We start from the raw sequence: 16,906 nt of genomic DNA, 5'->3' as shown, positions 1-16,906 counted from the left end.
GAGAAGGAGATAAGAAATCTGCTGAGTAGAATTATGCTACAAGAACAGATTTGATAGGCCGATGCACATAAATCATTTTTCTGAAAGTATAAGAAGCAGAAAAAGGCAAACACATGATATACACGTGCCTAAAGAATGGATAGATACCATGTAACACCGAAATGTTAAAGCAGAGTCCAGCAGTAAGGTTTTACTTACGTTTATGGGATTTTGTCAGTGTTATAATTGGTTGATGTACTGATCCGAGATAGAACAAGAGATTAATAAGTAGGTACTGAAATATGACGAGTACTCTATAACAAAACCTCCTCATATAACCACCACATGCACCATTAGGGGATAGGCAAATTCGCACGCCATTTGACTGGCTTGTGGTGGACATAATAGGGATTTATACTAGAACCACAAGAGGAAACAGTTACGTCTTATTTGTAACCAATCAAGTTTCTAAATGGGTTGAAAGTGTTTTCCATGCCATATCAAACTGCTTTAAACGTGTGCTTAGACGATACTGAATGATGTACTTGCGCGATACAATTTTCCGGTATAGTTCCATTTAGGGGAGAACGTTCGAGAGCGAAATGGTTTTATAACTCTGCTGAATGTGTTATGTATCTTTGACTTAATTTGTTTTTGATTTAATATAATTGTTTGTAAATTTTAAAATCTTTTTATTTTTAAATCTATTGCATATCAAAGTAGTGTAATTTTGTGTACTAGGAATTCGATATTTTCCAGAAATTAGCTTGACCTGACTGTTTATTTGAAAACAACTAAAACTACAACTTTTTTGTATCTTTTTGCTGACCTAGTTCCTGGCCTTGTTTGAGAATCAAGCAAATAATTATATGATTTATTTTTATTGTAGGATACATAGAGTGAGATTGAGCCTGTACTGGAATACGTGACCTTAGACACATGCAAATAGCTTCTAAACTGTTTTGGAAGATAAGAACGTGACCCTCATTTGGGCAGATGTTTTGTACATTATTAAGATTAAGGAAATTAATTGAATTTTTACACTTGAAAATGTTAATTTGTGACCGGTTTGGATTTACATTTTAATTTTTATTCAAATTATTTAGATTCTAAAAGATTAATTCTTTTTTTCTGGAAATATTTGAGTGCTCACACAGAATCTTTTGACAAAGACATTTCTTAATATTGCATTCGAAATTCAAACACCGGAATATAGCTTGTGAATCAACAAATAACTGTAGACAATCGGTACAATTCTACTACATTATAGGTTATCGCTTTCCATTTTGGATTTTTCTTCGAGACTTGAGCTCAATTTTCAATTTTCATTCGAACATTTCATTAAAAGGACTTCTAAAATTGAATTCGTGGATTATTCTTGTAATATTTCTGGATTTGCCATATTCTACATAGTGTAGTTTCTGATAGTCACCATAAGCACCGTTTAAATTTTGCAAGAACCAGGTTGTTGTTGTTGTTGTTGTGGATTTGAACGCTATTTTTCAACACACGATAGGCTACGCATGGCGACCAGTATTAATGGTGGAGGAAGAACCCAGGAAAACCCCGGGAAGAACCACTGACCCACGAGAAGCTACTGGCAAGCTTTCTCACACACCCACATTGGCCGAATGCGAGGTTCGACCCCATGCAGCAAGAACCAGGTGAAAACAATTTTCAGTCATGTTCAAGTACTGTGCCCATTTTAGTCAAAAAGTAATAGCCAATTAAATCTCCGGCTGGGTGGCGGTTCATTCGATTTCGTTTTAAACCAGAATGCTTTATCTTTTAACTGAAATAAATATCTTTCTAAAACAAGTGTGATATATAAAATAAGTTCATTTTTTTGTCTACAAATCAAAACAAGACTATTTTTTGTTTCTTCAACACTATTTGTGTGCTGGAAAATTGTTGGAAAATAAATCCAAGGTTCTATCAACCCAATGAATAATAAATGACTGGTTTTAAGATTAATGCTATTAACATTTCTGAACCAAATTTAAACTACACAATTTCTGTTCTCATAATTTTATCTAAACTTGAGCCTAGTGAAATATCGTATATCCAATTGAGTCCCTTGTGAGCCTTCTCAAACCCACTTGAATCTTTTGTACTTAATGATTCTTATTCAAAATTAATTTCATTACATAATTCACCACATGATTTTGAAAGGAGACAACCCTGAAATAAATCATATATACTATTCAAGAGCTGCATTATGTTCTTTCTAAAATGTCGTTGACTTGTTTACAAATTGCTATAAATATGTGCCCCACCTGTTCGAGCCGCATATGTTAGACTGCTACACCCGATAATTTCAAATTCACCCTCTTCGTGCATTTTGGGCAGAGATGAATGTGTATTGCTCACAAATACTGGGTCACTATGACCTGCTATTTAGTACAAAAAATAGTTTCAGTTATTGTTTGCTCAAATTAGAATGTCTCTGCACTTATTACTACAACAGGTACGTTGACAAGGTGTCTCAAAATTAAAGCATTCAAGCATTCTGAACAATCATTTAACAACTGGAGTCTGTTTTCTACGTTTTGCCTAATTGTTACACTAAGAATGCATTTTACAATGAAAACATTTCCCGTTGAAATTGGGCCACAGTTGATAGTTTTTTAATAGGATAGCATGAACACACAGTCTCAAGAGGTAAATATGGAACGCCAGAGCTGTCTTAAGATGAGAATATTTATTATATTCTGTGCTTTTCTACTTATATGATGTGCAAACTTCTTTATATGCTGTGCTTTTGTACTTATATGATGTGCAAACTTCATTATATGCTGTGCATTTGTACTTATATGCTGTGCAAACTTCATTATATGCTGTGCAAACTTTATTATATGCTGTGCAAACTTCATTATATGCTGTGCTTTTGTACTTATATGATGTGCAAACTTCATTATATGCTGTGCTTTTGTACATATATGATGTGCAGACTTCATTATATGCTGTGCATTTGTACTTATATGCTGTGCAAACTTCATTATATGCTGTGCATTTGTACTTATATGATGTGCAAACTTCGTTATATGCTGTGCATTTGTACTTACATGATGTGCAAACTTCATTATATGCTGTGCATTTGTACTTATATGATGTGCAAACTTCATTATATGCTGCGCAAACTTCATTATATGCTGTGCTTTTGTACTTATATGATGTGCAAACTTCATTACATGCTGTGCAAACTTCATTATATGCTGTGCTTTCTTCCTTTTATGATGTGCAAACTTCTTTGTACGAAACTTCATTATAATGAGATGGCCGATAGCTGCCGCCAGAATACAACATCAAAGTAACATGAATCTGTCATCACCTTGTTATTAGCAAGTGTGAATTTCATTCATGTCAAAATTAATTGCTTTTAGACTCCCAGCTAACTGTCCAGCTAGAATGCCCCTATTTCAGTTCCCTGTGTTTGAAAGCTAGCTTTAAATATGGGGGTTCTATATTGTATTGTGCATAATAGATTATAGGTGATATTTTGTACCAAAATAAGATTAGCTGACTGTTATTGCGATGTGTTTGACTGACAGGCACTCCAAATACATTGTCTGAATAGTGTTGTGATTTTTTATTACAAGAATACTGAGCTTTATCTTGAAATATAATCAAGAATTCCAAGAGGAAGAAATGATAAGAATTCTATATTATTTGTATTCAGTATTTTGTAATATCACATATTAAGTATATCACATACCTACACATACTAATGTCAGCCTCAGTTTTATATATATATATATATATATATATATATATATATATATATATATATATATATATATATATATATATATATATATTACATAGCTTTATACCACAGTAAAAAAAAAATATGTTTATAGTATCAGTTAAGTTTAAGTTCAATAACAGTTCAATAGCAATAAGTTCAATAACAATGCTCTCTTCAAAATTAATTTTGACAATTTGTTTTATTTACATATCATCAATAGGAAAATAAACATCAAGTTCGTTAATTGGATGGGGAGGTAACATAAAGCCAAGTCGGCAGCTCATTTGCAGCCCAAGTTACGCATTTGATCTCCAATGCTCATCTAACTGTGACAGGTAGTCACCAACATGCCAACCTGTTTTCAAGCCTAACTCAAAGTAAATCTAAACCACATTATAGATTTAGCTTATGTATGAATTTATAAATGTTAGGCTTGTGATAATTAGGTTCATGCTTTCTACCTTAAAAATTAGGGGTGGGTGGGTCAAAATACGAAACCATCCAGTGAGACCTTGAGCTAACTCAAACATACTAACTATGTAAGGCTGCATCTGATTGGAGGTTGAATTCTTTGGCTGGATTTGCAACTTGTAAGGTTCGATATATTAACTCAAATTTGATTGGTAGTTTAATACTCTTGTAGAAATTTAACTTGTAATATGCAACCAAGATTGAATAAATGTAATTGAGGGCTGAATTCACAATAACTTAATTCTTTTAGCTGGGAATATTTGGTGTTAACTATTATTGGAAATGCTAATTGAATTTAATAAAACGCTCTTATTAGTTGGCAGATTGGAAATTGTTTGTTTGGTGTTGAGGGTCTATCCTAAATTTCTTTCCACTTTTGCCTCGTCCAGACAGACCAATTAAGAAGTGTGACACTCAAACATAAACACGGAACTGTAGTGGTACCATTCTTACAGTTCAGAATCTCGACATTCGAGACTTAACCAGTCGTAAAAGCACCCGATGTATAGGCGACTTTAATTTTTTTATCATTCATTCAATTCCATTAACTAGCAGTAATAACAAGATTTCAAGATGCCTGCTGTGGTAGCCATATTAAATGTCGGAGTAACATCATTTTCGTTTGCAACCGAGTAGACCATAGAATAAACATGTGTGCATAAAGTGTCATGATAATCCTCCAAATTAGATTACGATAAGTGGTGATAAGAAATATACTAATGGACAGATAACATGCCATCCCAAAAGCTCATCTTTTCTTTAATAACTTGAAGATAAGAAAATAAATTATGTACATATAATAAACCTTTTGAAGACAAAAAAAAAATCATTGCTCTCAATTAAAGGTTTTGAAAATATGCATAAGTAGTATTCATTTACTAGTTTGATTGCAGTTAAGCAACAAGATGACATCACACATGATATATATATATATATATATATATATATATATATATATATATATATATATATATATATATATATATATATATATATATATATATATTTACAGGCGTCGAAATTATTGGTAGTCGTCTAGTCCAAGACTAGTACATTTTCTGTCCGACTAGTAATTTACATAATTTCATTAGTTCAGTGGCTAGTTCTCTTGATACCTGTCTGACAGTATGTTGTGTGAAAGACTAGTGAAGTATTGAAAGATCAGCAGGACAAGTAAATTTCTCACTCTACTAGTCCTTATGGCTACAAAGAAATTTGTTTCCAATTCTAAGCATGTATGTTGCTCATTTCAAATGAACTTCATGAATCAAATAATTTGAAATGATGAGACTTCTTAAAATGTATTTTCTGATTTTTATTTCCAAGTGAGCAGACGTAATATTCTGTTTCAGATGTGTAAACAATCATTGCTTTATTTAAAATTCAAGCTAAAATAATGATGACCAGTAGGTGAATAGAAGAGAAAGGAGACCCCTGTCAGTGTTCTCAGCCAAGTTTTCATAAATGCCTAAGAAATGAGAACAGGTTGAAATATAAAGTATAGCACTCTACCAACCATGTAATAACTATTTTATGCTACTGCAATATACATGGGTGCATAATCAGTATCTGTTATTTTGTATTGTAATTTATATATACTGGACCGGATTAAGGCCTTTGGGGACCCTGTGCACAGCCAACATAGGGGCCCATAGCTATCCTGCCTTGTCCATATATATGGTTACAGTACTATTAACTATACTGCCTGTGAAATCAGACGATACTATACAGGGCCCCTTTAGCCTTGGGGGCCCTGGCCATGTTGCCCATTTTGCAATATGGATAATCCGGTCCTCTGTGTGTGTGTGTGTGTGTTTGTGTGTGTGTGTGTGTGATATATAATGATTTGTGTGTACGCATGACAAGTAAAAAAAGTATGCTGTCGAAATAAAGTTTGTTTGAAACATTATTTGCTTCTGTAATGCAAATAAAAATAAATATGCTGTACATTAATTCCCTCTCGCTCTTACCCCATTTATGATTATACAAATATTACATTTGTGGACTTGCCTATATCTTAACACATCTCTCTTCACTCAATAAGGCAAAACAATTATATTCTAAACTCTAAAATTCTTACCTATTCATATCACTTCCTGGATATCACAAATACCAAGAAACATTGTACTTATATGTTGACAATAAAGAAACTTTAAACTATTATACCAGTAAAAATTTACAAACATCCAGTCGTTAAGGTTGGGACATCGAAACCAGGGAACACGAGAGACCTAGTGGTCTAAAACGATTGCCATACTAGCCGCCATGTATAGCCTATTGTGTGCTGACAACTTGTGATAAATCCACAAAAAACGTCCAAACCAATAACCATGATGTGACTGGCTGCCTGATTCATGAACTATAGTCCCTAATACAAATGTGTGACATAATATACCATGGCTACATTAAATGTTACCTCCCCATCCAATTAACGAACTTGATATTTACTTTCCTATTTTCCTCAAAAACTGAGGACCACATGGCAGATGGGTCAGCCATGACCAAATATGTTATCCTCGTTAAAGATAGTTTATTATTATTATTATTATTATTATTATTATTATTATTATTAAATCCCATATTTAAAGCTAGCTTTCAAACACAGGGAACTGAAATAGGGGCATTCTAGCTGGACAGTTAGCTGGGAGTCTAAAAGCAATTAATTTTGACGTGAATGAAATTCACACTTGCTAATAACAAGTTGATGAGAGATTCGTGTTACTTTGATGTTGTATTCTGGCGGCAGCTATCGGCCATCTCATTATAATGAAGTTTCGTATAAAGAAGTTTGCACATCATATAAGTACAAAAGCACAGCATATAATGAAGTTTGCACAGCATATAAAGAAGTTTGCACATCATATAAGTACAAATGCACAGTATATAATGAAGTTTGCACATCATATAAGTACAAATGCACAGCATATAATGAAGTTTGCACAGCATATAAGTACAAATGCACAGCATATAATGAAGTTTGCTCATCATATGTGTACAAAAGCACAGCATATAATGAAGTTTGCACATCATATAAGTACAAATGCACAGCATATAATGAAGTTTCCACATCATATAAGTATAAATGCACAGCATGTAATGAAGTTTGCACATCATATAAGTACAAAAGCACAGCATATAATGAAGTTTGCACATCATATAAGTACAAAAGCACAGCATATAATAAATATTCTCATCTTAAGACAGCTCTGGCGTTCCATAGGTAAACCTTCCATTGGTGTCTTCGATCGCTATCTTGATAGGTCACGTGAACAAATGTGGCACACAAAAGCTCTATTTTTAGCTAAGTAAGCTTCAACGTGGGTCGAAGGTTGACATAGTCTAAATGCGGTTTCCATCCATTTTACACAAGCATAATATCCAATTTTCTTTTCTATGTAATGGTGTGTTACTGGAAAAAAGCAATGCCGCGTCAGCAATTACCTCTTTCATTTCAATGGTTCCACTAACGCGCTAGAAATATTGATTTTGTTTATTTTGGTGTTGTTTTATACCAAAGTGATAGTCTGATAACTATGCTGACCCAGTGTTGTTAGAATTATTCGACAGTTTTGCTAAAGCGTAATCAAGAGAAATTATCGTTCTGTAGAAAATTCCACTACGCGACAGATACCACCCCTACCCCCTCCATACTAACGGTCATAACTCTTTAGGTTATAATGTAAGAAGGAAGCTTGACCAACCACTTTAGTTGTATGCTAGGACATGTCGTTTTAAAAAAGTGTTGAAAATATTTCATTTTTAAATATCAGTTATTTCATATCCTTGTAATATGTTAATGTTGAAGCAAATAATAGCAAACAACTTGATGTTATTGTTATATAATTTTAATTTCCTTTCCCACAAATGTAAGAAACAGTAAGCGTGTTGTTGTTGTGCTTTTCATGTTCTCACTTTTTGTCATATGTCACAGTGAAAATGTCTAGCAAAAATATATACCATTGTGGAGAATTTAGTCTATAGTCGGTAGTGGAGATTAGTAGAAAATCTGGTCTTGAAAAAATAGTCGAAATAAAGCAAATTATAGAACATCTGGTATGAGGACTGAAATGGAAACAGGACGAATAGTCGAAAACCCCGTCTAGAGCTCATCATAGAAATAGTACCAATGGTGGAAAATGGTCTGTGTTGATGGAGGTGTTTAATTTCTTGAAATACATATAGTAATGAAAAACCCATTTGTAAGGATATGTGAATGAAAAATAAATAAATAAATAAATAAATAAATAAATAAATAAATTAAAAAGAAAGAAAGAAAGAAAGAAAAAATGAAACGAAGTTAAACAGAAATCATTTCTAAATGTGGATTTTTTTAATTTCTGGAAAAAAGTCTCTAATGTTCGTATTCCTCGTTACTGTGCTCAATGCAAAATTCAATCAACCTGAAATCCATCTTCTCATTCAGCCATAGTCTGCAATAAAAGGTAAAAGTAATACGATTGTAAAAAAAACCAACTTAATAATGATAACTAAACTCTGCATTAGCATCGTTAAACGAATTTGCGCCTACCCTACTGCAGACGAAAATCTAGGTCCAGAACGAGAAAAAAATGCAAGAGCAATATGATACATCATGAGACTATCATACAAATCCGATGAGAATAACACACAGACCAGACCATATAAGATACAGTTTCCACTTTATAGTCAAATTATCTTTCATCTAGGTAAACTTTGTATTACATAAAATTGCTAACAAGGTTACACACAAAAAAATAAAATAACAATCTTATACAACATGTCACAAAATAGTACTAAGGAAGTCATTCAAGTGGCCAACTGAAAAGAATTGGCACATAAATTTCAAATTATCGCCATTCAGTGAGATGCTGTCATCATAACCTTTCGGCTGAAACCTTGTTATTAAAGAGAAAATTATTCGATCAGGACTAGTTAGATTCAACTCTATTAATTATATGGATTTAGTTTATAATATAACTCTATAAAACATCTAGCAATACATACCAAATATATGCACTGGATAGCTTATTAACAGTTCATCCTTGTATAAACAGTATAAAGTTTGCGATTAATAAAATCAGTAAGAGATGTTTCGGAAAGAAATACAATCGGAAAATATTGTAATTCATTATTATTATTATTATTATTATTATTCAAGATGAATATGAAACATTTGCGGGATTCTCTAACTAAAAGCAACAGCTACTTCTAATGCCACTATTACCGGTACTACTGCTACAACAACTACTATTACTACTACTACTCAGTATTGATGATGCTACTTACAATATAATTTCGGTACCGATCACCACAACTCATATCACAACAAATATTGTGTTATAATGTAAGTTTAAATTTTACATTTACTACTCACCATATAAATTCCCTAAACAAAAATAGCATGAACTTGGTTCCCATTGTTACAGCAACAGCAATAAAAGATAACGAGAAGAACAATGAACCCGACCGTCCCACCGCTTGCACCTGCGGCAATGGTCACAGTATTTGAACTGAAAATTAATAAATGAACGAATCAGAAATTCCATCCGTTTGATCATTAATCAAAATGTGCGTCCATCCATCCAGCTATCGTTTGCATACATACATACATACATACATACATACATGCATACATACATGCATGCATGCATGCATGCATGCATGCATACATAGATACATACATATATACATACATACGTCTGTAGGTACGTACGTACGTACGTCAGTCCGTACGTACGTCAGTCCGTCCGTCCGTCCATCCATCCATGCATCCATCCATACACACACACATACATACATACATACATACATACATACATACATACATACATGCATACATACATACATACATACATACGTACGTACGTATGCACGCACGTACGTACGTCTGTCCGTCTGTCCGTCCGTCTGTCCATCCATCCATCCATCCGTACACACATGCACACATACATACATACATACATACATACATTCATACATACGTACGTACGTACGTACATACATACATACATACATACATACGTACGTACGTACATATTAAGCAGAACTAATAAGAAACATGGATAAGTAAAACAGAATATCCACACAAAGCAAATTTTAAGTTATATTTCAATATGATGCTTAGAAAATTGATGTTGTACTTGAATAAATCTACATACATACCTGCAACATATTTGATCGTAGTCCTTTGTTTTATCATCACAGCATTTGTCATCGCATGTACGCGTTTCATAGGTACATACGCCGCCACTACCTGGACATGAGTAGCCATACTGACAGGTTTCTGATGCCGTCACTTGTTGACCTGCGAATTATACAGAGTATGTGATGCAAGCGGGTTTATATAAGGATAAGAGTCTCAAAACGGTACAAAAACATACCGTAAACATGCAAGCACAGATAAACTCATGCTGTATATGGGGATAATAATAAATACATTTATTTAATCACAAGCTATTTCAACTGTAAGTTTATTCAAGTACTTTAAACTCTCATTATTCCCATATTCTTAGCAATTAGCAAATGTGCTCCTAGTATGTGAAAAAGGATGCAGACCAAATGTATCATCTTATGTCACACCGTGATATATTATTATTGTTTGGAAGTTTTGTCTTTAAATACTTGCATAATAAAATTCTTCGACATAATTTGATTTCAAACCCGGTGACTCTACAAGAAATCAGTTTCTAGATATTTATAATACGATCTTATTAACTAAAGACCATGACAAGGTAGCTATAATTGTTTTCTTTGATATGAACAATTCATTTGATCGTGTTTGGTATTCTCAATTGCTGTGTTAAGTTTTGGAAAGATCCACAATCAAGGGAGTTCATTACTGTGTTAGAACCAATATTTATCATTAAGAAAGCAAAGAGTTGTCTCGAATTCCCGATTCTCGGATTTTCAAACACAGTGATGCAGCATTCTTTTAAGGATCGATCCTTAAATGTTTATTTTTAGTGTTTATAAACTATATCGCAAACGACATACAATCATCGCTTGGACTATTCGCTGATGAAACTACACAATATATTATGGTTACAACTCCAAATAAAGCTACTTGATTTTTAAATGTGAAAATATAATAAAAGAATATGAAAATTATTTCGCAAGTAATTTTTTATATTTCACACTTAAGTATATAGTAAATACTGTTCTGACAAAGGGAAATAAGTAACACTCTAGAGTATCACATAACAATGGATGTAAAAAAAATATTAAACATTGATTTGGAAGAACAGGCATCTTAATCTTACACACACACACACACACACACACACATATATATAAATATATATATATATATATATATATATATATATATATATATATATATATATATATATATATATATATATATATATATATATATATATATATATTGCATCTTATCTTGTATATGATCTATCTAAGAATGCCTTTAATGCATCTACTGTTTCTTCAAATATCACCGTACATCAACAACAACAATCAATATAATATATAAAGACATTTCTTGAAAACAACATATCAGCTTCTACATTTGATTGTAATGTAATTTACCGATCATTAATATCAAGAAAATATAGTAGTGGAGAAAGGCTTTCGCTCCATTGAAGAAACCCAAGCGAGCAATTGATTAAGATCTAAATCCTTTTCCAGTTAACTGATCTCAGTCATAATGAACATCGTTAAGGTTTACCAAGCCATTCCGTGTTTTAATTCAGTTACCTATAGCCCCACGCGCACGAGCGTCTTGATAGCTAAGTGTTACCTCTTACTTGTTCAGGTACAAAGACACTATTTAAAAATATCTGTCCTGAATCTCGGAATTGTGAACTAACCCATTTAAATGTGATATATATATATATATATATATATATATATATATATATATATATATATATATATATATATATATATATATATATGTGTGTGTGTGTGTGTGTGTGTGTGTGTGTGTATACATACATACATATATATATATATATATATATATATATATATATATATATATATATATATATATATATATACCGCAGTTGTGTATTATAATATGGCTAACTACCTCCCGCTGTGTTATTGTGTTAACGTGCGCTTTTACCCTTATGTAAATATATAGTAAATCGCCACAGCAATGACTACTTTCGCCTGAACCTAGCTAAATGGTATTAAGTTCGATCGATGTAAATTCAGATAATACGTAGGGTGAACTGGCCATATCCAAAATTTATTTCTCCATCGGATATATCAAAGAAGGTAACCTGTTTATTTTGCTGTAATTCTACTATTGTATTGACAAACAATACCTTGATTTTTAAGTTTATTAAAAGGTCTTATTTATTATAATAATAATAATAATAATAATAATAATAATAATAATAATAATGAGAAGAAGAAGAAGAAGAAAAAGAAGAAGAAAGAAGAAGAAGAAGAAGACAAAGCAGAAGAAGACAATGAATGCTTATGGATTTATATTTTTGGGTTGTAAAGCCCCAACACGTATTTACAATAAAATTATAAAAACATAATACAAATCTCCATGACTACAAGAAAATGAAGCTAAATCATAAATGTAACACAGTTAAGTCTTTCAAAAATATATCAGTTTTATCTGTATTTACGAAACATCCTTAGAAACCTCTTTCATTATTATATCGAGGTGTGAAATTATCATATGACTGACTGAAAGAAGAGAACCTATTGATTTAGTTTGCGACATGCCTGTTGGTAATTAAAATGAATTACATGCAGTGCAAATAAGATTGTTTGTCCTGACATATTGACATATATATTGCAAGTTGTTTTAGGATATAAATGGTTATATCTTTCAAACGAATCATTTTCAGAAATGGAATGTTCAAAAGTAATAAGAAAAAAGTCCGTCGATAATGTTTCTTCGGAAAACTCTTTGCAACCCTACTGATGGTCAGAATTAGACTAGGCAGCATCAAAAGCTGAACTGAAAATAAGCCTACCGAGTTAAGTCTTTGAAACCTGGCAACAGTGACTTGCTTAATTTGTTGAGTTCCTTAAAGGATACGTTTACTAAAAGTATATTAATTTTGTTCTTTTTAAGAACAGAATGTGTCTCATATAGCTCTGTTTAAATAACCCTAATATTATCAAAAGTGGTGAAGAGCAAAACAAGAGAGTGAAAAAGTCATCAGAATATAAAGTGTAGATATACATTTAAATGTATACTCCTCTTTGATGCTGAACACAGCATGAACATAGTTTTGTGTATTTACGGTACCATCATGTCAGGAGATGAGCTATCGGACATATTGTATATAATTACCAAGGCAGGATATACTGTCATGGAACACATGAACGATTGTTATGCATGTTTCAGATCTATCACCTTTGCACGTGCATCTTTCACATATTTGAATGCTTTCCAAAATGTTACAAAAATATAATTGAACTGCACATTACCTGCCAGGAAAACAAGGAGCAGGAGCAACACAGTTGCTGCAGAGATTACTGACATGTTGAATAGTAACGTTCCGAAATCAGAAGCAGTGTCATCGCCAGCAGAGCTGGGATCAGACGTTTCAAGACGGGTATAAGACGGGTATATATAATAGCTTTCTCCTATATTGCCGTTTTGTTTCTTCGATATGTCCAGTCATGAGTTACCAAGGAGACGATGTATTGAAGCAGGTACAATGAGTTTCTTGGAAATGTCAAGATTAGTATATGCCCATAATTTGTTTTATTTATAGAAAATCCATCCCCCTTAGTTAGCGTTCTTTAGGAGTGTAAACGTTGCATCATTTCTAAAATTACCAAAGCAAGTAACTTATTATGCATTTAAATTTGAATATACGTGAATTTGAAATGTGATTAATTATGGAATATATATACATTAACACACAATTCCTGTTGTTAAAGTTAGATTACATTTAAAGTAGTCGCGGTATCGAACGGAGAGGCGGAAAGTCAGATGGTAGAATATATTTGCATTTTAATCCATTTATAAATTTCATTACCACTATGCAGCTGTATTGATACTATAATGTTTACTATCAACTGGCCAAGAGCTATTGGCTTCATACAATAAACTTTATTCATGCATCTTAATTTTAAGACCTTAAATATGTGAAAGACACGAGTGAATTGAAATAATTAGTATATATATATATATATATATATATATATATATATATATATATATATATATATATATATAACAATCGTCTCAGTTTCTCGGTGACACTGAACCGCCTGAGATATCTATTGGCTTCATACAATAAACTTTATTCATGCATCTTAATTTTAAGACCTTAAATATGTGAAAGACACGAGTGAATTGAAATAATTAGTTTGTATATATATATATATATATATATATATATATATATATATATATATATATATATATAACAATCGTCTCAGTTTCCCGGTGACACTGAACCGCCTGAGATATCTATGACTGGCAGAGTTTAGATTAGAGTCGGAATACACTAATGAAAACAATTTGAGACTTGGTATAGAACGTTTGTGCATGCAAACGTACATTATGAAGACCATCAAATAGCATTGTCTTGAAGTTAGGCATTAGTATTGTTGTTTTCTATTGGTGTCCCTCCACGTGCAATATTTTTCAAAAGTCGTTATATATGGCACGTTTTCTAAGAGGATTTATATATGAATAAGACGGTATATAAAATTTGACTGAATTATTAAAAGTGTAAAATTACTCATTTAATGAGATAAAGATCATGGAGTTTGATCAAAGCCCATGCCAGGCCAAGCTGGGTTCTATACTTTTTCTTAACTTAGAAATATAAACTAATCGTGCCAACACCTGTTTGCTATTACAACATCTGTTTGCTATTACAACACCTGTTTGCTATTACAACACCTGTTTGCTATTACAACCCACCACTTGAATAATAATGGACAGTGTAATTTTATGCATGAAAAGAGACTATGTGAGACTTGAAATTTGACTTGTCTCAGACTGAATGACAAATCCACTGACAGACAAGTCCAGTCTTAACGAATCTACTACTTAATGGCAGATGCATCAAATTTTGAATTAAACGTTACAGATACATTGAAAGACAACTGGAAGACATACAAATGAGCAAGTAAAGGTTGAAACAGAATGTATTTGAAAAAATATCTAAATGTTGGTACTTTAACATACCTGATAGAATATTGAAATATAACAATTGTTAGGTATATTATATTTAATGTATATTTGATTTAATTAAATTGTTTGACTGTTAGTTTTAAATTTTAGTATTTTATTACATGCTATAGTAGTGTAATTTTCTTTACTAGAATTTGACATTTGCGAGAAATTAGTTTGATCTGACTGATTATTTGTTAACATCTAATAATAGAACCGAGCATCTCAAAGCTGACATAGTTCCTGACTCTGATCTAGAATTAGTAGGGTCGGAGTAAACAGCTTCTTTTTTATTCATTCTTAGTGTGTATTTATAGGATGAAATCGATGCTGTACTGGGTGTACGTGACTTGATCCATGTGAGTAGCCTCTATTTCGACATTCTGGTCTTATCGGCATTGAGAAGTAGTCAGATATAACAATGATAGAATGAGAAATAATTTTAGTTGGGCTTTTAAAACACTTCTACGTCAAGGTGTTTTTCTTTTCTGTTGTAACCAGTTGGAGTTTCATACTTTAATTTTTCTTAAAAGTATTTGGATTCTAAAAGATTATTTTTTTTCCTTGGAAAACATTTAAATGCTCATACAGAATTCTTGGACAAAGACATTTATTGAAATTTATTTCGGAATTCAAACACCGGAATCTTATTATTTGTGTAGCAACAAGGAACGGTTGACACGTCAGTACTATATGGCTACAGTATATGTCATCGCCTTCCATTTTGGAGTTTCATCGGGACTCGAACTCAAATTCTTCAGAACATTTTATTACTAGGAATTCTAATTTTTAATCCTGGGATTATTCTTGAATTATTTTCGATTTGATTATTAAGACCGTAAGTTCTTTTCCTTATTTTAACATTATTTTTCATGGGAAATAAATTATTTGTTAATTTTACGAAGCTTGTTGTATTCACTTTTTTCTTGTTACTGTTTATAAGAACCTAAACACGTAATACAATATTACCTTACAATATTAACTAGTATATTAAGAAATAACAACGCTACTAGTATAATTACTGCAAGAATATTAAAAAGCGAGAACGCTATAGGCACAGTACCATTTAGAAGGTTCACAAACATGAATGTTCCCGATGCAGTACTTATCAGAAAATTGATAAACAACAATGCTACCTGTATAATACCTGCTGGAATATTGAAACACAACAATGGTTTAGGTGTATCATCTGTTATAATGCTGAGAAGAAAAAATATTACCAGTACAGTACCACCAAGAATGTTTCAAAGCAATATTGACACTATTACAGTAATTTCTTGAATTTTCGAAATCAACATCAGATGCTAGAATATTGAAAAACATCGACGTTGCTAGTACATAACTGCTACAATGATGAACGCAACATTTACTATTAGAATATTAAACTTTATCAATATAAATATGCTACCTCTACAATACATGCTGAAATTTTAAAAAGAAGCAATGCCACTATAACGTTACATACTGAGATATTGCAATATACGAACGCTACCAGAGCAAAACGTGCAAGAATGTTGAAATGCGTAAACGTTGCATAAAGGTCCAGCATAAACGTTGAAAGTAAAATACCTACTAAAGTGTTAAAAAAGCCAATGTTATCATAG

General features: G+C 32.1%; 1 protein-coding gene across 1 annotated transcript; it reads right to left on the bottom strand.

The window, feature by feature from the left end:
* Positions 1-8,506: 8,506 nt before the first annotated feature.
* On the bottom strand, positions 8,507-13,761 carry LOC149784564 (uncharacterized). The gene is made up of 4 exons (XM_089933287.1): positions 13,598-13,761; positions 10,340-10,481; positions 9,552-9,687; positions 8,507-8,628 (listed from the first exon to the last, which is right to left on the bottom strand). The coding sequence occupies exons 1-3, from the start codon at positions 13,650-13,652 to the stop codon at positions 9,564-9,566; spliced, it is 321 nt and encodes a 106-aa protein (XP_089789413.1). The 5' UTR covers positions 13,653-13,761; the 3' UTR covers positions 8,507-8,628; positions 9,552-9,563.
* Positions 13,762-16,906: the final 3,145 nt, after the last annotated feature.

Source organism: Sinohyriopsis cumingii, chromosome 14 (genome assembly GCF_028554795.1).
Source record: "Sinohyriopsis cumingii isolate HCF-2022 chromosome 14, ASM2855479v2, whole genome shotgun sequence".
Classification (NCBI taxonomy): domain Eukaryota; kingdom Metazoa; phylum Mollusca; class Bivalvia; order Unionida; family Unionidae; genus Sinohyriopsis; species Sinohyriopsis cumingii.
Note: the sequence above shows the minus strand (reverse complement) of the source record. Positions and strands in the feature narration are given on the sequence as shown.